The following is a 26,084-nucleotide window of genomic DNA, read 5'->3' as shown; positions in this document are numbered from 1 at the left end:
AGAAAACACACACACTACTGACAATACACACCAACAGAAACAACACCACTACTGACACGCATACACACCAACAGAAAACACACACCACTACTGACACGCATACACACCAACAGAAAACACACACTACTGACACGTATACACACCAACAGAAAACATACACCACTACTGACACGCATACACACCAACAGAAAACACACACCACTACTGACACGCATACACACCAACAGAAAACACAGACACTCAAAATCAGGTCACACAGGATATGAAACCTTGGAAGTGAAGGAGATAAGAGAAGATTTACTGCCCTTCATTTCATTATTTGTATTTGTTTCTCCCTTCCCTCCCTCCTCTCTCTTCTCCCCCTCCCTCCCTCCCTCCCTCCCTCAGAAAACACACCTCCCTCCCTCCCTCCCTCCCTCCTCAGTCCCTCCCTCCCCCCTCCCTCCCTCCCTCCCTCCCTCCCCTCCCTCCCTCCCTCCCTCCCTCCCTCCCTCCTCCCTCCCTCCCTCCCTCTCTCTTTATTTATTGAACTCAGCTGATTGCAGACTCAATGCTAATTTATGACATCCTTAAACAAGACAGCTTCTTTATCCATTGGATGGCCAATCACTCTTCTCCTTCATTTCCTCTCATGACAGTTCCTGATTCTTCTGTCAATTTCCATAACTTCTCCCTCCATCTATCCCTCCCTCATCCATAACCTTCTCTGTCCCATTCGCTCTCTCCTCCATCCCCTTCACCCTCCTTCTGTCTCTCTATCATTCTATATATCCCTAATCATCCCAGTCTCTAGTTTGCTCTGGCAGTGGTGTCCCAGCACAGTGTGTATGTATGTGTGTGTGTGTGTGTGTGTGTGTGTGTGTGTGTGTGTGTGTGTGTGTGTGTGTGTGTGTGTGTGTGGTGAGTGTTTGTGTGGACTGGCCGTTAGCCAACCGTTACTGAGAGGCTGTAGCGGCTAGGCTATGAGCTAGAGACAGTGGCTGTCATTTCTCAATAGGCTGATGGTAAATGGCAAAATCAGATTAGCGTCACTGTAGCTAAACTCAGACAGTATTAAAGCCTTGGTTGCCAGGGTAGGAATGGTTACATACACAATAACATTGGTGACAATACTGAAGCAAAAAGCACTAGAGGTGGACACACACTGTAAACCACAGTAAATAGAAACAAAGCTATTTCAATTTGATTGATTGGCCCTCTCTCTCTCTCTCTCTCTCTCTCTCTCTCTCACACACACACACACCTTAGAGCCTCATCTCAGTCCTTCCCCCCTCATTCTCTCTCTTAATGTTCTAAACACAAATCCTTCCCATTCTGCAAGTCAGTGTAATTTCCTAATGGATGCTTGGCAGATGGAAGAAGGGACAACATCCCTGCTGATAGAACCAGAGAGCCAGAAGCCCACAGTACAACGGCAACCTGCCAGAGCTCACAGAATCCAGCTGAGGTGGCCTATAGTGTCTCCTGTCCCCTCCTGTCTCAGCCTCCAGTATTTATGCTGCAGTAGTTTGTGTCGGGGGGCTAGGGTCAGTTTGTTATATCTGGAGTACTTCTCCTGTCCTATTCGGTGTCCTGTGTGAATATAAGTGTGCGTTCTCTAATTCTCTCCTTCTTTCTTTCTCTCTCTCGGAGGACCTGAGCCCTAGGACCATGCCCCAGGACTACCTGACATGATGACTCCTTGCTGTCCCCAGTCCACCTGGCCATGCTGCTGCTCCAGTTTCAACTGACCTGAGCCCTAGGACCATGCCCCAGGACTACCTGACATAATGACTCCTTGCTGTCCCCAGTCCACCTGGCCGTGCTGCTGCTCCAGTTTCAACTGACCTGAGGCCTAGGACCATGCCCCAGGACTACCTGACATGATGACTCCTTGCTGTCCCCAGTCCACCTGGCCATGCTGCTGTTCCAGTTTCAACTGTTCTGACTTACTATTATTCGACCATGCTGGTCATTTATGAACATTTGAACATCTTGGCCATGTTCTGTTATAATCTCCACCCGGCACAGCCAGAAGAGGACGGGCCACCCCACATATGCTCTCTCTAATTCTCTCTTTCTTTCTCTCTCTCGGAGGACCTGAGCCCTAGGACCGTGCCCCAGGACTACCTGACATGATGACTCCTTGCTGTCCCCGGTCCACCTGACTGTGCTGCTGCTCCAGTTTCAACTGTTCTGCCTTGTTATTATTCGACCATGCTGGTCATTTATGAACATTTGAACATCTTGGCCATGTTCTGTTATAATCTCCACCCGGCACAGCCAGAAGAGGACTGGCCACCCCACATAGCCTGGTTCCTCTCTAGGTTTCTTCCTAGGTTTTGGCCTTTCTAGGGAGTTTTTCCTAGCCACCGTGCTTCTACACCTGCATTGCTTGCTGTTTGGGGTTTTAGGCTGGGTTTCTGTACAGCACTTTGAGATATCAGCTGATGTACGAAGGGCTATATAAATACATTTGATTTGATTTGATTATACCTCTATAACACAGTCAACACACACAGACATACACAAAAATGAAACACACACAGATATTGTGGGAGTTTGGTTGTTTTTTCTTGGGTTTTCAGTTGTTATAAATTCTACACAGTTCAATAAGAAGATACAAGAACAAAGTACAGAACTCACAACAGAACAGCGTACCACCAAATATACAGTATAGCAGGAAGAGAAAAAAGCACTCACATATGAATAGCAAGACAAGAATCCTAATTCAAACCTTTCTCTCTTCTCTTAGAACAAGTGGATTTTTGAGGGACAAATAAAACCAAGCGTTCCAAAGTTGAAGGTATGCACCTGTTGGTCTCCCCCTAACCTCACAGGAGTCAGAACACTCATTAAGTTATGGAAATATAGATTTCTTAAATCACTAGACATATAAACACCATTGGAAAAAACAAATGATTCCCAGAAAAAGCGATAGTGGTTATAGTGACCTGTTCACAAGGCCATTTTTTCCAGTGTATACCAATGATAGAGGACACTGCAACCAGCTATCATATATCTTTGTGCTGCCAATACAGGTAGTATCAAAAAGCGTGTGAGGCAGAGAGAGACAGACACCAAATGCGCACCAAAACATTGGAACACCCCCACTAAGACACTCAATAACTCAACTTATTTTGGTTAAAAAAAAACTCTCCCCTCCCACCTCACCCCTACACTCTACCCCCTCTCCCCTCCCCTCCCACCTCATCCCCACACTCTACACCCTCCCACCTCATCTCCACACTCTACACCCTCCCATCTCAACCCCACACTCTACACCTTCTCCCCTCCCACCTCACCCCTACACTCTACCCCCTCTCACCTCCCCTGCTCCCCTCCCTCTCTCCCTCATCAAGCTGTGACTAACCTGTGTCTGTGACGTTCGCAGGTGAATCTGTGCTCACTGTGTTGCAAACCCCTCCGGCCTGCAAAGCCAATCTGTACTGAATGAAATGGTAGTGCAGCTGGCAGAGATTTCAGATTGTCAACGGAGGACAAAAACGTTCCCCATTTTGCCAGGTTACTCCAATTTTCCAGAGCTAGGGGATGATAATTGGGTGAGCTGAGCGTAACAGGGAGTGTTGTGTTTCTGAAAATGGCTTTGCTCAGAGAAGGACAGTAGGCTATGAAATACGGCGAGCGCTGTAGCAGGGTCAGGAGTCTAACAACACAGTAAACACACAGATTCATTCAGATTCACCTCACATATACAGTAAGCCTCCATTTGATTGACAGGTTATACAGTATTCAGTTTGCAGAGACAGAGCAACAAAAAGAAGAAAACAAATGACCTGATACATAATATACATTTCGTCAACATTTTGAAACTAATTTGTACACCGAATAGCTTGTATTTTTGTTGCTTTTTGGTTTGAGAAAAAAATACATTTACACAGGAAGGGATCAGGAAGTTAGAAATCGTCTCGGCTGTTGCTAAGGTAACAGCTGAAATGAATTTGAATAAATGAATAAACATTCTAGATTTGAAATGAAAAACTAAACAATGAATTGATACACAGGGACTAGAGTCTTCTATTTCATGTCATCCTGTAAAGAGAGGACTCTGGCCAGGACCAAAGCAAACAGGGAGATAGGGGTATGTTCCCCCAGAACAGTCTAGAATTATATACAGTACTATAGGCTCTTATCAGAAGGCCGGAGTGGATTTAGGCTGGAATGACTTTTGACTTGTATAAGTGGGCCTGGCTTGCCCTGTTTGACTGAAAAGGTTTGTCAGAAAGTACATCTGCAGTATTGTGCCTAATATGCTGCTGGTCATCGTCTTGGGCAAGGAATATGATCATTAAGTTTGATGTAACAGTAGGCACGGTCAATCTCTATGTTACGGGATAGAATTCAGTGACACAATAATCCGCGTAGGGATGAATACATTAGCATGACAGTTTGTGTTTTCCCCATGTCCATCAGAATGGATGCAGGATGCAGACTCCACACAGAACAGACACGTCCAGTTCTACACTGACTGAACGAAGCACAACCCACGGCTCAGATACACAATGCAATACAGCACACACTCACAAACACACACTCACACACACATACACTCCTGCAACACAATGGCATTTTCTGTTTGGATTGGGGTAGAGTTACTGTGGCTAGAGTCATGTTGGACACGTTTACTGTACAGCTCTATTCTACACGGTCAACCAAGAGTTGTGATTGGTGGAAAGGGATTACACTCTGATAATGTCATGATGATGTTCAGTGATGTATTAGGTCTCATGTTTAAATAACCCCCACCCCCTCCACACAGGTTACCCCACATCCCTACAAAAACACCCTTCCATTCCACCGTATTTTCTCCCTCAGTCCGACTTCTCCCTCTATCAAAAATAAAACAAGCCCTGCTGTCGTTTTTCATCCATCCCTTCATCCCTCTCTTTCTGTCTTCTTGTGTCATATTCTCCTCTGTTCCTCACTGTGGAAGACAACACAAAGCACCAGTAAATCCTGTGAGTCAAATACAACATCGTGATATTATATAAGTCAGGGATCATCAACTAGATTCAACCACTTGCTGATTTTGTACTGAGCGGATGGTTGGGGGCCAAAACGTAATTACAAATCATTTGTAGACTGCATATTGACCTCAATAAACCCAAACAGATATAATGTTTGACTAAAACATAATAATTTCAAACCTTCCATACATTTGTATACGATCACGTGTCTGTCTATTATTCATGGGGAATACTTGGAAACTTCTTCAATAAAAATGACTTGGAGTTGATTTCCTGGTGTTTTTCCAGCCTTTTTATATATAATATTAATATAATATTTAAATACATATATACAGTTGAAGTCGGAAGATTACATACACCTTAGCCAAATACATTTAAACTCAGCTTTTCACAATTTCCTCCTAGTAAAAATCCCCTCTCTTTAGGTCAGTTAGGATTACCACATTATTTTAAGAATGTGAAATGTCAGAATAATAGTGGAGAGAATGATTTATTTCAGCATTAATTTCTTTCATCACATTCCTAGTGGGTCAGAAGTTTACATACACTCAATTGGTAGCATTGCCTTTAAATTGTTTAACTTGGGTCAAACATTTCAGGTAGACTTCAACAAGCTTCCAACAATAAGTTGAGTGCATTTTGGCCCATTCCTCCTGACAGAGCTGGTGTAACTGAGTCAGGTTTGTAGGCCTCCTTGCTCACAAACACTTTTTCAGTTCTGACCACACATTTTCTATAGGATTGAGGTCAGGACTTTGTGATGGCCACTCTAATACCTTGACTTTGTTGTCCTTAAGCCACAACTTTGGAAGTATGCTTGGGGTCATTGTCCATTTGGAAGACCCTTTAACTTTAACTGACTGGCTTTAACTGACTGATGCCATGAGATGTTGCTTCAATATATCCACATAGTTTTCCAACCTCATGATTCCATCTATTTTGTGAAGTGCACCAGTCCCTCCTGCAACAAAGCACCCCCACAACATGATGCTGCCACGCCGGGGCTTCACGGTTGGGATGGTGTTCTTCGGCTTGCAAGCCTCCCCCTTTTTCCTCCAGACATAACAATGGTCATTATGGCCAAACAGTTCTATTTTTGTTTCATCAGACCAGAGAACATTTCTCCAAAAAGTACGATCCTTTTCCCCGTGTGCAGTTGCAAACCGTAGTCTGGCATTTTTATGGCGGTTTTGGAGCAGTGGCTTCTTCCTTGCTGAGCTGCCTTTCAGGTTATGTCGATGTTGGACTCGTTTTACTGTGAATATAGATACTTTTGTACCTGTTTTCTCCAGCATCTTCACAAGGTCCTTTGCTGTTGTTCTGGGATTGATTTGCACTTTCGCACCAAAGTACGTTCATCTCTAAGGGACAGAACGGGTCTCCTTCCTGAGCGGTATGACGGCTGCGTGGTCCCATGGTGTTTATACTTGCGTACTATTGTTCGTACAGATGAACGTGGTACCTTGAGGCGTTTGGAAATTGCTCCCACGGATGAACCAGACCTGTGGAGGTCTACAATTTTTTTCGGAGGTCTGGCTGATTTCTTTTGATTTTCCCATTATTTCAAGCAAAGAGGCACTGAGTATGAAGGTAGGCCATGAAATACATCTACAGGTACATCTCCAATTGACTCAAATTATGTCAATTAACCTATCAGAAACTTCTAAAGCCATGACATAATTTTCTGGAATTTTCCAAGCTGTTTAAAAGCACAGTCAACTTAGTGTATGTAAACTTCTGGCCCACTGGAATTGTGATACAGTGAATTATAAGTTAAATAATCTGTCTGTAAGCAATAGTTGGAAAAATTACTTGTGTCATATCCAAAGTAGATGTCTTAACCGACTTGCCAAAACTACTTTCCAAACGCCTGAAGGTACCTGCAAAATCGGCAGTGTATCAAATACTTGTTCTCCCCACTGTAAGTGTATGTAAACTTCCGACTTCAACTGTATATATATATATATATACAGTGGGGCAAATAGGTATTCAGTCAGCCACCAATTGTGCAAGTTCTCCCACTTAAAAAGATGAGAGAGGCCTGTAATACTTATTTTACACCATAATTTGCAAATAAATGCATAAAAAATCCTACAATGTGATTTTCTGGATTTTTTTTCTTCTCATTTTGGCTGTCATAGTTGAAGTGTACCTATGATGAAAATTACAGGCCTATCTCATCCTTTTAAGTGGGAGAACTTGCACAATTGGTGGCTGACTAAATACTTTTTTGCCCCACTGTGTGTGTATATATATATACATATATGAGAGAGAGAGAGAGAGAGAGAGAGAGAGAGAGAGAGAGAGAGAGAGAGAGAGAGAGAGAGAGAGAGAGAGAGAGAGAGAGAGAGAGAGATGTATGTTGTCTACCTCACTTGCTTTGGCAATGTTAACACATGTTTCCCATGCCAATAAATTGAATTGAATTGAAGCCCTTGAACTGAATTGAATTGAATTGAATTGAATTGAATTGAGAGAGAGAGAGAGAGAGAGAGAGACACAGAGAGAGAGAGAGAGAGAGAGAGAGAGAGAGAGAGAGAGAGAGAGAGAGAGATAGAGATAGATAGATAGATAGATAGATAGATAGATAGATAGATAGAGAGAGAGAGAGAGAGAGAGAGAGAGAGATAGATAGATAGAGAGAGAGAGAGAGAGAGAGAGAGAGAGAGAGAGAGAGAGAGAAAGAGAGAGAGAGAACCAGTCAATGTTACTACATGGAATCATGTAGTAACTTTAAAAAAGTGAAAAGTGTTAAACATATCAAAATATATTTTATATTTGAGATTCTTCAAAGTAGCTATCCTTTGCCTTGACAGCTTTGCACACTCTTGGCATAATTGGCAGTTTCGTTTTTAAGAACTGTGCATATAAACATATAAACCAATCTCCCCTTCTCCTACCACTACCGTCCCGCCAGCGACCCCTCCCCTCTGACCTGCTGTGCTCCTGGCTTGTTCAGGAGGCCAGCCTCTTCATTGGCCTTTTCTGTCTTCATCTCCACCACAATGTCATTATTCACATCCCCACTTGCCCTGCAGGAGAGACACACAGAGGAGGCAGAGAGAAAGAGCGGGATAGTATAGAGAGAGAGAAAGAGAGGTAGCATAGAGAGAGAGAGAGGTCGCATAGAGAGAGAGGGAGAGGTAGCATAGAGAGAGAGAGAGAGAGGTAGCATAGAGAGAGAGAGGGGGAGAGGTAGCATAGAGAGAGAGAGGTAGCATAGAGAGAGAGAGGGAGAGGTAGCATAGAGAGAGAGAGAGAGGTAGCATAGAGAGAGAAAAAGAGAGGTAGCATAGAGAGAGAGAGAGAGAGAGAGAGAGAGAGAGAGAGAGAGAGGTAGCATAGAGAGAGAGGAAGAGAGGTAGCATAGAGAGAGAGAAAGAGAGGTAGCATAGAAAGAGGGAGAGGTAGCATAGAGAGAGAGAAAGAGAGGTACCATAGAGAGAGAGCGGGAGAGGTAGCATAGAGAGAAAAATAGGTAGCATAGAGAGAGAGAAAATAGGTAGCATAGAGAGAGAGAGGGAGAGGTAGCATGGAGAGAGAGAGAGAGAGAGAGGTAGCATAGAGAGAGAGAAAGAGAGGTAGCATAGAGAGAGAGGGAGAGGTAGCATAGAGAGAGAGAGAGGTAGCATAGAGAGAGAGGGAGAGGTAGCATAGCGAGAGGGAGGGAGAGGTAGCATAGAGAGAGGGAGAGGTAGCATAGCGAGAGAGAGGGAGAGAGAGAGAGAGAGGTAGCATAGAGAGAGAGGGAGAGGTAGATAGAGAGATAGGTAGCATAGAGAGAGAAGAGGTAGCATAGCAGGGGGAGGGAGAGGTAGCATAGAGAGAGAGGAGAGAGAGAAAGGGAGGGAGAGTAGCATAGCGAGAGATAGGGAGAGAGAGAGAGAGAGGTAGCATAGAGAGAGAGATAGGTAGATAGAGAGAGAAATAGAGGTAGCATAGAGAGAGAGAGGGAGAGAGAGAAAGAGAGGTAGCATAGCGAGAGAGAGGGAGAGGTAGCATAGCGAGAGAGAGGGAGAGAGAGAGAGAAATAGAGGTAGCATAGAGAGAGAGGGAGAGAGAGAAATAGAGGTAGCATAGAGAGAGAGAGGGAGAGAGAGAGAGAGCGGTACATAGAGGGAGAGAGAGAAAGAGAGGTAGCATAGAGAGAGAGAAAGAGAGGTAGCATAGAGAGAGAGAGGGAGAGAGGTTTATAGAAGGAGATGACATGAAAAGACAGACGGAGAGAGAAACAGTAGAGGGTTAGCAGAGGGAGGTAGAATACAGTAAAGAGAACAAGGACTCTGTACACCAATGATCACAATGCATTTCTTTAGAAACTGTTTCAAAACCCCTCCTCCCGTCCCCTCCACTCCCCTCTTCTCAGATCTCCCTCCCCTCCTCTCCTCTCCTCCACCCTAACCTCCCTCCCCTCCTCTCCTCCACCCTAACCTCCCTCCCCTCCTCTCCTCTCCTCCACCCAAACCTCCCTCCCCTCCTCTCCTCTCCTCCACCCTAACCTCCCTCCTGTTACTCACACTTCCTTATTGTCCTTCTTGCTGCAGGGCAGCTTGCCCTTCTTGTTGAGGAAGTAGAGGAGTGCCACCAGCAGCAGCAGCATTAGGACACACACCACCACGGCTATCACCACGCCACTGGAGCCACCCTGCTGCTTATCAGCTAGAGGCATGGAGAGATGGAGGGGGAGATGAAGGCATGGGGGGAGAGGTGGAGAAGGGAGAGGTTGGATGGAAAGTGAAGTTAGAGGGGATGGATGGGGTGAGGTGAGAGGAGAAAGAGGTAGGGAGGAGGGATGGGAGAAGGAGTTGGTGAGAGGTGAGGAGGGATAAGGGGGAGAAGGGTTGAAGAGGGAGGGACAGTGATGGAGGCAAGAGAGGCGATGGAGTGGAGGGGTAGGGGTGGGTAATGGAAGAGGGGAGGTGAGGGGGTGGAGGGGCGGAAATGGGATGGGTGAGGTTCGGAGGAGAACAATGGATGTGTGGAGGGGAGAGGAGGAGAGGGGGAAACGGGGAAAGGGGAGGGGGAAGGTTTGTTCAGCTTTGATTGAGATGACAATAGTGTGGTGGGGCTAAGAGGGGGGCCTACACACACACACACACACACACACACACGCACACGCACACGCACACACACGCACCCACACACACACACACACACACACACACACACACACACGCACACGCACACGCACACACACGCACCCACACACACACGCACGCACACACACGCACACGCACACACACGCACCCCCACACACACACGCACACACGCAGAAACAGACATACACACTACAGTCACCTACATATACACATTTTCACAAACACACCTTTTCTCTCTCTGTATCACATACACACAGTGTAACACACATACACACAGTGTAACACACATACACACAGTGTAACACACATACACACAGAGGTATTTGTACAGACCTGTTTTAAGCACATGGTTCCCTTTGAGCAGCATTTTGAAAGAAAGGCAGTTCCTCAGACCCACTGCATAGCAAAGCAACAACACACACCGCACCACTATGTGCACCCACTAACCACCAACAACACACATACTAGTGTACAAACACAGACACCACAACATACACGCACACACAATAGTGTTGAAACACACACACATTCTAGAGTTACAACTACTCACAAGCCCACAGCAACTGAAAAGCACAGCACAGGGAGGAAAAAGAGTGAAAGAGAAGAACGCATCGGGAAAAAGAAGTGACAAAGACACGCTGAGGACAGAAAAGAAGAGAGTGGAAGAGGATAGAATAGAATATCATCCTTTATTACCCCCCCCAGGGGAGGGAAAAGTCGCAGCATCCACAGAATATAGGACAGACATCATACAAAGATGACAAACAAAACACAATATACAATATCCACAGTGTTCAGTAGTAATAGGGAAATATACAATGTACAGTACAGTAGAGTGCTTGGAGGAAGGGTGAAGTACTACAGGCTATTTACAACACAGAGTCCTGACAGGGAGGAAAGGAGGAGGGAGAAGACGGATAAGTGTCTACCTCTGCCTGCATCATTGGCTGCGTTGGGATCGACGGCTGCAGGGAGAGGAGAGGAACCGGGTTAGATTACAGTTTACTGTTACACCACAATGGAGGAGAGGGACACAGAATGAGAGAGAGAGAGAGCGAGAGAGAGGGAGAGAGAGAGAGAGAGAGAGAGAGAGAGAGAGAGAGAGAGAGAGAGAGAGAGAGAGAGAGAGAGAGAGAGAGAGAGAGAGAGAGAGAGAGAGAGAGAGAGAGAGAGAGAGAGAGAGAGAGAGAGAGAGAGAGAGAGAGAGAGCGAGAGAGAGAGAGAGAGAGAGAGAGAGAGAGAGAGAGAGAGAGAGAGAGAGAGAGAGAGAGAGAGAGAGAGAGAGAGAGAGAGAGAGAGAGAGAGAGAGAGAGAGAGAGAGAGAGAAGAGAGAAAGAGAGAAAGAAAGAAAGAAAGAAACAGTGATCAGAAAGTTAAGAGAAGTGGAGGGCCGCACTGACCTTGTTTGGTGGTGACTTTGAATGTCTGGGAGGCTGCGCCGTGGTCGTTACTGGCCTCGCAGGTGACCCCGTCCATCAGGACCGCAGCACTGGCCTCCAGCATGACCATACTGACCACCTTGTTACCCTTCACCGACACTGACTGGGAGAGGAGGGTCGGGGGTGAGAAAGATGGGTTAAGAGATGACAATAAATTAGAGGAGTTGTTCTGAGAGCTCATAACATAACTCCACGAAGCTTTGTCAAAGCACACACACACACGTGCACACACACACACACACACGCACACACTCACCTCCTTTCCTGAGGGTGTCCAGGTGAACTGTGGGGCAGGATGTCCGTGAGCAGAGCAGGACAGAGTCACCATGTCTCCCTCCTTCTCCACCATTCCATCAACAGCTGCATCAATCTCAGGTTTACCTAGAGAGAGGGAGGAAGAGAGGGGGGGAGAGGTAAAGAGACAGGGAGGGAGAGTGGTAGAGGTAGAGAGGGAGGAGAGAGAGGTAGAGACAAGGGGGATGGAGGAGGGTAGGGAGGTGCAGAGAGATATAGATTGGGAAGAAAGTGGCAGAGAGGATAAAGAGAGGGATGGATACAGAGAGAAAGAGGAGGGAGAGAATAGCAGGAAATAAAATAACAATTAAAGTGCACCACAGGAAGAGATATACTGTTCCATCACCACTTCCTTTACTCCAATCTCAGAACCACCACAGGGTCAGTAACACACGTTCATGTGTGTAGGTGTGTGGCTGTGCTTCTGTGTACCTGAGACGGTGAGATTGACGCTGGCCTTGGAGGTGAGCCCAAGCACAGAGGGCACTGCGCCCACACAGGAGTACTCGCCAGCTTCAGCGAATGTCACTGACTTCAGAGACAAGACACCAGTCTGGGACAGCACCGTGGAGCCCTGTTGAACACACACAGGTATGAGGTTAGGGGACAGTTGGAAAACACACACTCAAATTCTTTATCTCTTGTTCTTCTATGCCCTCTCCGGGTTCTCACAAAAACATAGTCCTACTCAGTACAACCACATACCTTACCCAGTAACACGTTCACAACAAACAACAGCCAGATCAGAGGTGGACTGCTAGTAACACAGGGAGAGGTGGACTGCTAGTAACACAGGGAGAGGTGGACTGCTAGTAACACAGGGAGAGGTGGACTGCTAGTAACACAGGGAGAGGTGGACTGCTAGTAACACAGGGAGAGGTGGACTGCTAGTAACACAGGGAGAGGTGGACTGCTAGTAACACAGGGAGGAAGCAGGGAGAGGTGGACTGCTAGTAACACAGGGAGGAAGCAGGGAGAGGTGGACTGGTAGTAACACAGGGAGGAAGCAGGGAGAGGTGGACTGGTAGTAACACAGGGAGGAAGCAGGGAGAGGTGGACTGGTAGTAACACAGGGAGGAAGCAGGGAGAGGTGGACTGGTAGTAACACAGGGAGGAAGCAGGGAGAGGTGGCTGCTAGTAACACAGGGAGGAAGCAGGGAGAGGTGGACTGGTAGTAACACAGGGAGGAAGCAGGGAGAGGTGGACTGGTAGTAACACAGGGAGGAAGCAGGGAGAGGTGGACTGGTAGTAACACAGGGAGGAAGCAGGGAGAGGTGGACTGCTAGTAACACAGGGAGGAAGCAGGGAGAGGTGGGACTGGTAGTAACACAGGGAGGAAGCAGGGAGAGGTGGACTGGTATAAACACAGGGGAGGAAGCAGGGAGAGGTGGACTGGTAGTAACACAGGGAGGAAGCAGGGAGAGGTGGACTGGTAGTAACACAGGGAGGAAGCAGGGAGAGGTGGCTGCTAGTAACACAGGGAGGAAGCAGGGAGAGGTGGACTGGTAGTAACACAGGGAGGAAGCAGGGAGAGGTGGACTGGTAGTAACACAGGGAGGAAGCAGGGAGAGGTGGACTGGTAGTAACACAGGGAGGAAGCAGGGAGAGGTGGCTGCTAGTAACACAGGGAGGAAGCAGGGAGAGGTGGACTGGTAGTAACACAGGGAGGAAGCAGGGAGAGGTGGACTGGTAGTAACACAGGGAGGAAGCAGGGAGAGGTGGCTGCTAGTAACACAGGGAGGAAGCAGGGAGAGGTGGACTGGTAGTAACACAGGGAGGAAGCAGGGAGAGGTGGCTGCTAGTAACACAGGGAGGAAGCAGGGAGAGGTGGACTGGTAGTAACACAGGGAGGAAGCAGGGAGAGGTGGACTGGTAGTAACACAGGGAGGAAGCAGGGAGAGGTGGCTGCTAGTAACACAGGGAGGAAGCAGGGAGAGGTGGACTGCTAGTAACACAGGGAGGAAGCAGGGAGAGGTGGACTGGTAGTAACACAGGGAGGAAGCAGGGAGAGGTGGACTGGTAGTAACACAGGGAGGAAGCAGGGAGAGGTGGACTGGTAGTAACACAGGGAGGAAGCAGGGAGAGGTGGACTGGTAGTAACACAGGGAGGAAGCAGGAGAGGTGGACTGGTAGTAACACAGGGAGGAAGCAGGGAGAGGTGGACTGGTAGTAACACAGGGAGGAAGCAGGGAGAGGTGGACTGTAACACAGGGAGGAAGCAGTGGACTGGTAGTAACACAGGGAGGAAGCAGGGAGAGGTGGACTGGTAGTAACACAGGGAGGAAGCAGGGAGAGGTGGCTGCTAGTAACACAGGGAGGAAGCAGGGAGAGGTGGACTGGTAGTAACACAGGGAGGAAGCAGGGAGAGGTGGCTGCTAGTAACACAGGGAGGAAGCAGGGAGAGGTGGCTGCTAGTAACACAGGGAGGAAGCAGGGAGAGGTGGACTGGTAGTAACACAGGGAGGAAGCAGGGAGAGGTGGACTGGTAGTAACACAGGGAGGAAGCAGGGAGAGGTGGACTGGTAGTAACACAGGGAGGAAGCAGGGAGAGGTGGACTGCTAGTAACACAGGGAGGAAGCAGGGAGAGGTGGACTGCTAGTAACACAGGGAGGAAGCAGGGAGAGGTGGACTGGTAGTAACACAGGGAGGAAGCAGGGAGAGGTGGACTGGTAGTAACACAGGGAGGAAGCAGGGAGAGGTGGACTGGTAGTAACACAGGGAGAGGTGGACTGGTAGTAACACAGGGAGGAAGCAGGGAGAGGTGGACTGGTAGTAACACAGGGAGGAAGCAGGGAGAGGTGGACTGGTAGTAACACAGGGAGGAAGCAGGGAGAGGTGGCTGCTAGTAACACAGGGAGGAAGCAGGGAGAGGTGGACTGGTAGTAACACAGGGAGGAAGCAGGGAGAGGTGGACTGGTATAAACAGGAGGAAGCAGGGAGGACTGGTAGTAGGGAGAGGTGGACTGGTAGTAACACAGGGAGGAAGCAGGGAGAGGTGGACTGGTAGTAACACAGGGAGGAAGCAGGGAGAGGTGGACTGGTAGTAACACAGGGAGGAAGCAGGGAGGAAGGTGGACTGGTAGTAACACAGGGAGGAAGCAGGGAGAGGTGGACTGGTAGTAACACAGGGAGGAAGCAGGGAGAGGTGGACTGGTAGTAACACAGGGAGGAAGCAGGGAGAGGTGGACTGCTAGTAACACAGGGAGGAAGCAGGGAGAGGTGGACTGGTAGTAACACAGGGAGGAAGCAGTGAGAGGTGGACTGGTAGTAACACAGGGAGGAAGCAGGGAGAGGTGGACTGCTAGTAACACAGGGAGGAAGACTGGTAGTAACACAGGAGGAAGCAGGGAGAGGTGGACTGGTAGTAACACAGGGAGGAAGGGAGGGAGGGGAGGTGGACTGGTAGTAACACAGGGAGGAAGCAGGGAGAGGTGGACTGGTAGTAACACAGGGAGGAAGCAGGGAGAGGTGGACTGGTAGTAACACAGGGAGGAAGCAGGGAGAGGTGGACTGGTAGTAACACAGGGAGGAAGCAGGGAGAGGTGGACTGGTAGTAACACAGGAGAGGTGGACTGGTAGTAACACAGGGAGGAAGCAGGGAGAGGTGGACTGGTAGTAACACAGGGAGGAAGGACTGGGAGAGGTGGACTGGTAGTAACACAGGGAGGAAGCAGGGAGAGGTGGACTGGTAGTAACACAGGGAGGAAGCAGGGAGAGGTGGACTGCTAGTAACACAGGGAGGAAGCAGGGAGAGGTGGACTGGTAGTAACACCAGGGAGGAAGCAGGGAGAGGTGGACTGGTAGTAACACAGGGAGGAAGCAGGGAGAGGTGGACTGGTAGTAACACAGGGAGGAAGCAGGGAGAGGTGGACTGGTAGTAACACAGGGAGGAAGCAGGGAGAGGTGGACTGAGGTGGACTAGTAACACAGGGAGGAAGCAGGGAGAGGTGGACTGGTAGTAACACAGGGAGGAAGGGGAGAGGTGGACAGTAACACAGGGAGGAGCAGGGAGAGGTGGACTGGTAGTAACACAGGGAGGAAGCAGGGAGAGGTGGACTGGTAGTAACACAGGGAGGAAGCAGGGAGAGGTGGACTGGTAGTAACACAGGGAGGAAGCAGGGAGAGGTGGACTGGTAGTAACACAGGGAGGAAGCAGGGAGAGGTGGACTGGTAGTAACACAGGGAGGAAGCAGGGAGAGGTGGACTGGTAGTAACACAGGGAGGAAGCAGGGAGAGGTGGACTGGTAGTAACACAGGGAGGAAGCAGGGAGAGGTGGACTGGTAGTAACACAGGGAGGAAGCAGGGAGAGGTGGACTGGTAGTAACACAGGGAGGAAGCAGGGAGAGGTGGACTGGTAGTAACACAGGGAGGAAGCAGGGAGAGATGGACTGGTAGTAACACAGGGAGGAAGCAGGGAGAGGTGGACTGGTAGTAACACAGGGAGGAAGCAGGGAGAGGTGGACTGGTAGTAACACAGGGAGGAAGCAGGGAGAGGTGGACTGGTAGTAACACAGGGAGGAAGCAGGAGAGGTGGACTGGTAGTAACACAGGGAGGAAGCAGGGAGAGGTGGACTGGTAGTAACACAGGGAGGAAGCAGGGAGGTGGACTGGTAGTAACACAGGGAGGAAGCAGGGAGGGTGGACTGGTAGTAACACAGGGAGGAAGCAGGGAGAGGTGGACTGGTAGTAACACAGGGAGGAAGCAGGGAGAGGTGGACTGGTAGTAACACAGGGAGGAAGCAGGGAGAGGTGGACTGGTAGTAACACAGGGAGGAAGCAGGGAGAGGTGGACTGGTAGTAACACAGGGAGGAAGCAGGGAGAGGTGGACTGCTAGTAACACAGGGAGGAAGCAGGGAGAGGTGGACTGGTAGTAACACAGGGAGGAAGCAGGGAGAGGTGGACTGGTAGTAACACAGGGAGGAAGCAGGGAGAGGTGGACTGGTAGTAACACAGGGAGGAAGCAGGGAGAGGTGGACTGGTAGTAACACAGGGAGGAAGCAGGGAGAGGTGGACTGCTAGTAACACAGGGAGGAAGCAGGGAGAGGTGGACTGGTAGTAACACAGGGAGGAAGCAGGGAGAGGTGGACTGGTAGTAACACAGGGAGGAAGCAGGGAGAGGTGGACTGGTAGTAACACAGGGAGGAAGCAGGGAGAGGTGGACTGGTAGTAACACAGGGAGGAAGCAGGGAGAGGTGGACTGGTAGTAACACAGGGAGGAAGCAGGGAGAGGTGGACTGGTAGTAACACAGGGAGGAAGCAGGGAGAGGTGGACTGGTAGTAACACAGGGAGGAAGCAGGGAGAGGGACTGGACTGGTAGTAACACAGGGAGGAAGCAGGGAGAGGTGGACTGGTAGTAACACAGGGAGGAAGCAGGGAGAGAGGTGGACTGGTAGTAACACAGGGAGGAAGCAGGGAGAGGTGGACTGCTAGTAACACAGGGAGGAAGGGAGGAAGCAGGGAGAGGTGGACTGGTAGTAACACAGGGAGGAAGCAGGGAGAGGTGGACTGGTAGTAACACAGGGAGGAAGCAGGGAGAGGTGGACTGGTAGTAACACAGGGAGGAAGCAGGGAGAGGTGGACTGGTAGTAACACAGGGAGGAAGCAGGGAGAGGTGGACTGGTAGTAACACAGGGAGGAAGCAGGGAGAGGTGGACTGGTAGTAACACAGGGAGGAAGCAGGGAGAGTGTGGACTGGTAGTAACACAGGGAGGAAGCAGGGAGAGGTGGACTGGTAGTAACACAGGGAGGAAGCAGGGAGAGGTGGACTGGTAGTAACACAGGGAGGAAGCAGGGAGAGGTGGACTGGTAGTAACACAGGGAGGAAGCAGGGAGAGGTGGACTGGTAGTAACACAGGGAGGAAGCAGGGAGAGGTGGACTGGTAGTAACACAGGGAGGAAGCAGGGAGAGGTGGACTGATAGTAACACAGGGAGGAAGCAGGGAGAGGTGGACTGGTAGTAACACAGGGAGGAAGCAGGGAGAGGTGGACTGGTAGTAACACAGGGAGGAAGCAGGGAGAGGTGGACTGATAGTAACACAGGGAGGAAGCAGGGAGAGGTGGACTGGTAGTAACACAGGGAGGAAGCAGGGAGAGGTGGACTGGTAGTAACACAGGGAGGAAGCAGGGAGAGGTGGACTGGACTAGTAACACAGGGAGGAAGCAGGGAGAGGTGGACTGGTAGTAACACAGGGAGGAAGCAGGGAGAGGTGGACTGGTAGTAACACAGGGAGGAAGCAGGGAGAGGTGGACTGGTAGTAACACAGGGAGGAAGCAGGGAGAGGTGGACTGGTAGTAACACAGGGAGGAAGCAGGGAGAGGTGGACTGGTAGTAACACAGGGAGGAAGCAGGGAGAGGTGGACTGGTAGTAACACAGGGAGGAAGCAGGGAGAGGTGGACTGGTAGTAACACAGGGAGGAAGCAGGGAGAGGTGGACTGGTAGTAACACAGGGAGGAAGCAGGGAGAGGTGGACTGGTAGTAACACAGGGAGGAAGCAGGAGAGGTGGACTGGTGGACTGGACTAGTAACACAGGGAGGAAGCAGGGAGAGGTGGACTGGTAGTAACACAGGGAGGAAGCAGGGAGAGGTGGACTGGTAGTAACACAGGGAGGAAGCAGGGAGAGGTGGACTGGTAGTAACACAGGGAGGAAGCAGGGGAGAGGTGGACTGGTAGTAACACAGGGAGGAAGCAGGGAGAGGTGGACTGGTAGTAACACAGGGAGGAAGCAGGGAGAGGTGGACTGGTAGTAACACAGGGAGGAAGCAGGGAGAGGTGGACTGGTAGTAACACAGGGAGGAAGCAGGGAGAGGTGGACTGGTAGTAACACAGGGAGGAAGCAGGGAGAGGTGGACTGGTAGTAACACAGGGAGGAAGCAGGGGAGAGGTGGACTGGTAGTAACACAGGGAGGAAGCAGGGAGAGGTGGACTGATAGTAACACAGGGAGGAAGCAGGGAGAGGTGGACTGGTAGTAACACAGGGAGGAAGCAGGGAGAGGTGGACTGGTAGTAACACAGGGAGGAAGCAGGGAGAGGTGGACTGATAGTAACACAGGGAGGAAGCAGGGAGAGGTGGACTGGTAGTAACACAGGGAGGAAGCAGGGAGAGGTGGACTGGTAGTAACACAGGGAGGAAGCAGGGAGAGGTGGACTGGTAGTAACACAGGGAGGAAGCAGGGAGAGGTGGACTGGTAGTAACACAGGGAGGAAGCAGGGAGAGGTGGACTGGTAGTAACACAGGGAGGAAGCAGGGAGAGGTGGACTGGTAGTAACACAGGGAGGAAGCAGGGAGAGGTGGACTGGTAGTAACACAGGGAGGAAGCAGGGAGAGGTGGACTGGTAGTAACACAGGGAGGAAGCAGGGAGAGGTGGACTGGTAGTAACACAGGGAGGAAGCAGGGAGAGGTGGACTGGTAGTAACACAGGGAGGAAGCAGGGAGAGGTGGACTGGTAGTAACACAGGGAGGAAGCAGGGAGAGGTGGACTGGTAGTAACACAGGGAGGAAGCAGGGAGAGGTGGACTGGTAGTAACACAGGGAGGAAGCAGGGAGAGGTGGACTGGTAGTAACACAGGGAGGAAGCAGGGAGAGGTGGACTGGTAGTAACACAGGGAGGAAGCAGGGAGAGGTGGACTGGTAGTAACACAGGGAGGAAGCAGGGAGAGGTGGACTGGTAGTAACACAGGGAGGAAGCAGGGAGAGGTGGACTGGTAGTAACACAGGGAGGAAGCAGGGAGAGGTGGACTGGTAGTAACACAGGGAGGAAGCAGGGAGGGAGGTGGACTGGTAGTAACACAGGGAGGAAGCAGGGAGAGGTGGACTGGTAGTAACACAGGGAGGAAGCAGGGAGAGGTGGACTGCTAGTAACACAGGGAGGAAGCAGGGAGAGGTGGACTGGTAGTAACACAGGGAGGAAGCAGGGAGAGGTGGACTGGTAGTAACACAGGGAGGAAGCAGGGAGAGGTGGACTGGTAGTAACACAGGGAGGAAGCAGGGAGAGGTGGACTGATAGTAACACAGGGAGGAAGCAGGGAGAGGTGGACTGGTAGTAACACAGGAGGAAGCAGGGAGAGGTGGACTGGTAGTAACACAGGGAGGAAGCAGGGAGAGGTGGACTGGTAGTAACACAGGAGGAAGCAGGGAGAGGTGGACTGGAGGAAGCAGGGAGAGGTGGACTAGTAACACAGGGAGGAAGCAGGGAGAGGTGGACTGGTAGTAACACAGGGAGGAAGCAGGGAGAGGTGGACTGGTAGTAACACAGGGAGGAAGCAGGGAGAGGTGGACTGGTAGTAACACAGGGAGGAAGCAGGGAGAGGTGGACTGGTAGTAACACAGGGAGGAAGCAGGGAGAGGTGGACTGGTAGTAACACAGGGAGGAAGCAGGGAGAGGTGGACTGGTAGTAACACAGGGAGAGGTGGACTGGTAGTAACACAGGGAGGAAGCAGGGAGAGGTGGACTGGTAGTAACACAGGGAGGTATGGACTGGTAGTAACAGGGAGAGGTGGACTGGGAGTAACACAGGGAGGAAGCAGGGAGAGGTGGACTGGTAGTAACACAGGGAGGAAGTAGGGAGAGGTGGACTGGTAGTAACACAGGGAGGAAGCAGGGAGAGGTGGACTGCTAGTAACACAGGGAGGAAGCAGGGAGAGGTGGACTGGTAGTAACACAGGGAGGAAGCAGGGAGAGGTGGACTGGTAGTAACACAGGGAGGAAGCAGGGAGAGGTGGACTGGTAGTAACACAGGGAGGAAGCAGGGAGAGGTGGACTGGTAGTAACACAGGGAGGAAGCAGGGAGAGGTGGACTGGTAGTAACACAGGAGGAAGCAGGGAGAGGTGGACTGGTAGTAACACAGGGAGGAAGCAGGGAGAGGTGGACTGGTAGTAACACAGGGAGGAAGCAGGGAGAGGTGGACTGGTAGTAACACAGGAGGAAGCAGGGAGAGGTGGACTGGTAGTAACACAGGGAGGAAGCAGGGAGAGGTGGACTGGTAGTAACACAGGGAGGAAGCAGGGAGAGGTGGACTGGTAGTAACACAGGGAGGAAGCAGGGAGAGGTGGACTGGTAGTAACACAGGGAGGAAGCAGGGAGAGGTGGACTGGTAGTAACACAGGGAGGAAGCAGGGAGAGGTGGACTGGTAGTAACACAGGGAGGAAGCAGGGAGAGGTGGACTGGTAGTAACACAGGGAGGAAGCAGGGAGAGGTGGACTGGTAGTAACACAGGGAGGAAGCAGGGAGAGGTGGACTGGTAGTAACACAGGGAGGAAGCAGGGAGAGATGGACTGGTAGTAACACAGGGAGGAAGCAGGGAGAGGGTGGACTGGTAGTAACACAGGAGGAAGCAGGGAGAGGTGGACTGGTAGTAACACAGGGAGGAAGCAGGGAGAGGTGGACTGGTAGTAACACAGGGAGGAAGCAGGGAGAGGGTGGACTGGTAGTAACACAGGGAGGAAGCAGGGAGAGGTGGACTGGTAGTAACACAGGGAGGAAGCAGGGAGAGGTGGACTGGTAGTAACACAGGGAGGAAGCAGGGAGAGGTGGACTGGTAGTAACACAGGGAGGAAGCAGGGAGAGGTGGACTGGTAGTAACACAGGGAGGAAGCAGGGAGAGGTGGACTGGTAGTAACACAGGGAGGAAGCAGGGAGAGGTGGACTGGTAGTAACACAGGGAGGAAGCAGGGAGAGGTGGACTGGTAGTAACACAGGGAGGAAGCAGGGAGAGGTGGACTGGTAGTAACACAGGGAGGAAGCAGGGAGAGGTGGACTGGTAGTAACACAGGGAGGAAGCAGGGAGAGGTGGACTGCTAGTAACACAGGGAGGAAGCAGGGAGAGGTGGACTGGTAGTAACACAGGGAGGAAGCAGGGAGAGGTGGACTGGTAGTAACACAGGGAGGAAGCAGGGAGAGGTGGACTGGTAGTAACACAGGGAGGAAGCAGGGAGAGGTGGACTGGTAGTAACACAGGGAGGAAGCAGGGAGAGGTGGACTGGTAGTAACACAGGGAGGAAGCAGAGAGAGGTGGACTGGTAGTAACACAGGGAGGAAGCAGGGGAGAGGTGGACTGGTAGTAACACAGGGAGGAAGCAGGGAGAGGTGGACTGGTAGTAACACAGGGAGGAAGCAGGGAGAGGTGGACTGGTAGTAACACAGGGAGGAAGCAGGGAGAGGTGGACTGCTAGTAACACAGGGAGGAAGCAGGGAGAGGTGGACTGGTAGTAACACAGGGAGGAAGCAGGGAGAGGTGGACTGGTAGTAACACAGGGAGGAAGCAGGGAGAGGTGGACTGCTAGTAACACAGGGAGGAAGCAGGGAGAGGTGGACTGGTAGTAACACAGGGAGGAAGCAGGGAGAGGTGGACTGCTAGTAACACAGGGAGGAAGCAGGGAGAGGTGGACTGGTAGTAACACAGGGAGGAAGCAGGGAGAGGTGGACTGGTAGTAACACAGGGAGGAAGCAGGGAGAGGTGGACTGCTAGTAACACAGGGAGGAAGCAGGGAGAGGTGGACTGGTAGTAACACAGGGAGGAAGCAGGGAGAGGTGGACTGGTAGTAACACAGGGAGGAAGCAGGGAGAGGTGGACTGGTAGTAACACAGGGAGGAAGCAGGGAGAGGTGGACTGGTAGTAACACAGGGAGGAAGCAGGGAGAGGTGGACTGCTAGTAACACAGGGAGGAAGCAGGGAGAGGTGGACTGGTAGTAACACAGGGAGGAAGCAGGGAGAGGTGGACTGGTAGTAACACAGGGAGGAAGCAGGGAGAGGTGGACTGGTAGTAACACAGGGAGGAAGCAGGGAGAGGTGGACTGCTAGTAACACAGGGAGGAAGCAGGGAGAGGTGGACTGGTAGTAACACAGGGAGGAAGCAGGGAGAGGTGGACTGCTAGTAACACAGGGAGGAAGCAGGGAGAGGTGGACTGCTAGTAACACAGGGAGGAAGCAGGGAGAGGTGGACTGGTAGTAACACAGGGAGGGAGGAAGCAGGGAGAGGTGGACTGCTAGTAACACAGGGAGGAAGCAGGGAGAGGTGGACTGCTAGTAACACAGGGAGGAAGCAGGGAGAGGTGGACTGCTAGTAACACAGGGAGGAAGCAGGGAGAGGTGGACTGCTAGTAACACAGGGAGGAAGCAGGGAGAGGTGGACTGGTAGTAACACAGGGAGGAAGCAGGGAGAGGTGGACTGCTAGTAACACAGGGAGGAAGCAGGGAGAGGTGGACTGCTAGTAACACAGGGAGGAAGCAGGGAGAGGTGGACTGGTAGTAACACAGGGAGGAAGCAGGGAGAGGTGGACTGCTAGTAACACAGGGAGGAAGGAAGGTGGACTGGTAGTAACAGGGAGGAAGGGGAGAGGTGGACTGCTAGTAACACAGGGAGGAAGCAGGGAGAGGTGGACTGCTAGTAACACAGGGAGGAAGCAGGGAGAGGTGGACTGGTAGTAACACAGGGAGGAAGCAGGGAGAGGTGGACTGGTAGTAACACAGGGAGGAAGCAGGGAGAGGTGGACTGGTAGTAACACAGGGAGGAAGCAGGGAGAGGTGGACTGGTAGTAACACAGGGAGGAAGCAGGGAGAGGTGGACTGCTAGTAACACAGGGAGGAAGCAGGGAGAGGTGGACTGCTAGTAACACAGGGAGGAAGCAGGGAGAGGTGGACTGATAGTAACACAGGGAGGAAGCAGGGAGAGGTGGACTGCTAGTAACACAGGAGGGGAAGCAGGGAGGAAGCAGTGGACTGGTAGTAACACAGGGAGGAAGCAGGGAGAGGTGGACTGGTGGACTGGCTAGTAACACAGGGAGGAAGCAGGGAGAGGTGGACTGCTAGTAACACAGGGAGGAAGCAGGGAGAGGTGGACTGATAGTAACACAGGGAGGAAGCAGGGAGAGGTGGACTGGTAGTAACACAGGGAGGAAGCAGGGAGAGGTGGACTGGTAGTAACACAGGGAGGAAGCAGGGAGAGGTGGACTGGTAGTGACACAGGGAGGAAGCAGGGAGAGGTGGACTGGTAGTAACACAGGGAGGAAGCAGGGAGAGGTGGACTGGTAGTAAAACAGGGAGAAAGCAGAGAGAGGTGGACTGGTAGTAACACAGGGAGGAAGCAGGGAGAGGTGGACTGGTAGTAACACAGGGAGGAAGCAGGGAGAGGTGGACTGGTAGTAACACAGGGAGGAAGCAGGGAGAGGTGGACTGGTAGTAACACAGGGAGAGGTGGACTGGTAGTAACACAGGGAGGAAGCAGAGAGAGGTGGACTGGTAGTAACACAGGGAGGAAGCAGGGAGATGTGGACTGGTAGTAACACAGGGAGGAAGCAGGGAGAGGTGGACTGGTAGTAAAACAGGGAGAAAGCAGAGAGAGGTGGACTGGTAGTAACACAGGGAGGAAGCAGGGAGAGGTGGACTGGTAGTAACACAGGGAGGAAGGTGGACAGGGAGAGGTGGACTGGTAGTAACACAGGGAGGAAGCAGGGAGAGGTGGACTGGTAGTAACACAGGGAGGAAGCAGGAGAGGTGGACTGGTAGTAACACAGGGAGGAAGCAGGGAGAGGTGGACTGATAGTAACACAGGGAGGAAGCAGGGAGAGGTGGACTGGTAGTAACACAGGGAGGAAGCAGGGAGAGATGGACTGGTAGTAACACAGGGAGGAAGCAGGGAGAGGTGGACTGGTAGTAACACAGGGAGGAAGCAGGGAGAGGTGGACTGGTAGTAACACAGGGAGGAAGCAGGGAGGAAGTAACAGGAGGAGGTGGACTGGTAGTAACACAGGGAGGAAGCAGGGAGAGGTGGACTGGTAGTAACACAGGGAGGAAGCAGGGAGAGGTGGACTGGTAGTAACACAGGGAGGAAGCAGGGAGAGGTGGACTGGTAGTAACACAGGGAGGAAGCAGGGAGAGGTGGACTGGTAGTAACACAGGGAGGAAGCAGGGAGAGGTGGACTGGTAGTAACACAGGGAGGAAGCAGGGAGGAAGCAGGGAGAGGTGGACTGGTAGTAACACAGGGAGGAAGCAGGGAGAGGTGGACTGGTAGTAACACAGGGAGGAAGCAGGGAGAGGTGGACTGGTAGTAACACAGGGAGGAAGCAGGGAGAGGTGGACTGATAGTAACACAGGGAGGAAGCAGGGAGAGGTGGACTGGTAGTAACACAGGGAGGAAGCAGGGAGAGGTGGACTGGTAGTAACACAGGGAGGAAGCAGGGAGAGGTGGACTGGTAGTAACACAGGGAGGAAGCAGGGAGAGGTGGACTGGTAGTAACACAGGGAGGAAGCAGGGAGAGGTGGACTGGTAGTAACACAGGGAGGAAGCAGGGAGAGGTGGACTGGTAGTAACACAGGGAGGAAGCAGGGAGAGGTGGACTGGTAGTAACACAGGGAGGAAGCAGGGAGAGGTGGACTGGTAGTAACACAGGGAGGAAGCAGGGAGAGGTGGACTGGTAGTAACACAGGGAGGAAGCAGGGAGAGGTGGACTGGTAGTAACACAGGGAGGAAGCAGGGAGAGGTGGACTGATAGTAACACAGGGAGGAAGCAGGGAGAGGTGGACTGGTAGTAACACAGGGAGGAAGCAGGAGAGGTGGACTGGTAGTAACACAGGGAGGAAGCAGGGAGAGGTGGACTGGTAGTAACACAGGGAGGAAGCAGGGGAGAGGTGGACTGGTAGTAACACAGGGAGGAAGCAGGGAGAGGTGGACTGGTAGTAACACAGGGAGGAAGCAGGGAGAGGTGGACTGATAGTAACACAGGGAGGAAGCAGGGAGAGGTGGACTGGTAGTAACACAGGGAGGAAGCAGGGAGAGGTGGACTGGTAGTAACACAGGGAGGAAGCAGGGAGAGGTGGACTGGTAGTAACACAGGGAGGAAGCAGGGAGAGGTGGACTGATAGTAACACAGGGAGGAAGCAGGAGAGGTGGACTGGTAGTAACACAGGGAGGAAGCAGGGAGAGGTGGACTGGTAGTAACACAGGGAGGAAGCAGGGAGAGGTGGACTGGTAGTAACACAGGAGGAAGCAGGGAGAGGTGGACTGGTAGTAACACAGGGAGGAAGCAGGGAGAGGTGGACTGGTAGTAACACAGGGAGGAAGCAGGGAGAGGTGGACTGGTAGTAACACAGGAGGAAGCAGGGAGAGGTGGACTGGTAGTAACACAGGGAGGAAGCAGGGAGAGGTGGACTGGTAGTAACACAGGGAGGAAGCAGGGAGAGGTGGACTGGTAGTAACACAGGGAGGAAGCAGGAGAGGTGGACTGGTAGTAACACAGGGAGGAAGCAGGGAGAGGTGGACTGGTAGTAACACAGGGAGGA

General features: G+C 51.4%; 1 protein-coding gene across 2 annotated transcripts in view; it reads right to left on the bottom strand.

The window, feature by feature from the left end:
- Positions 1–3,304: 3,304 nt before the first annotated feature.
- LOC118364091 (basal cell adhesion molecule-like) overlaps positions 3,305–26,084 on the bottom strand; it is a 143,399-nt gene continuing 120,619 nt past the window's right edge. Inside the window, exons 10-17 of one of the 2 annotated variants that reach the window (XM_052489977.1) lie at positions 12,232–12,373; positions 11,762–11,886; positions 11,467–11,608; positions 10,996–11,031; positions 10,400–10,420; positions 9,485–9,626; positions 7,903–7,999; positions 3,305–4,924 (exon numbers count right to left, since the gene is read on the bottom strand). In XM_052489977.1, the coding sequence (XP_052345937.1) occupies positions 4,922–4,924; positions 7,903–7,999; positions 9,485–9,626; positions 10,400–10,420; positions 10,996–11,031; positions 11,467–11,608; positions 11,762–11,886; positions 12,232–12,373 (708 nt within the window). In that variant the 3' untranslated portion in view covers positions 3,305–4,921. The remainder of the gene's footprint in view (positions 4,925–7,902; positions 8,000–9,484; positions 9,627–10,399; positions 10,421–10,995; positions 11,032–11,466; positions 11,609–11,761; positions 11,887–12,231; positions 12,374–26,084) is intronic. The other variant, XM_052489978.1, reaches the window with a different exon arrangement.

This window comes from Oncorhynchus keta, chromosome 31 (genome assembly GCF_023373465.1).
Source record: "Oncorhynchus keta strain PuntledgeMale-10-30-2019 chromosome 31, Oket_V2, whole genome shotgun sequence".
Lineage (NCBI taxonomy): Eukaryota > Metazoa > Chordata > Actinopteri > Salmoniformes > Salmonidae > Oncorhynchus > Oncorhynchus keta.
This window is presented reverse-complemented; position numbering and strand designations above follow the sequence as displayed.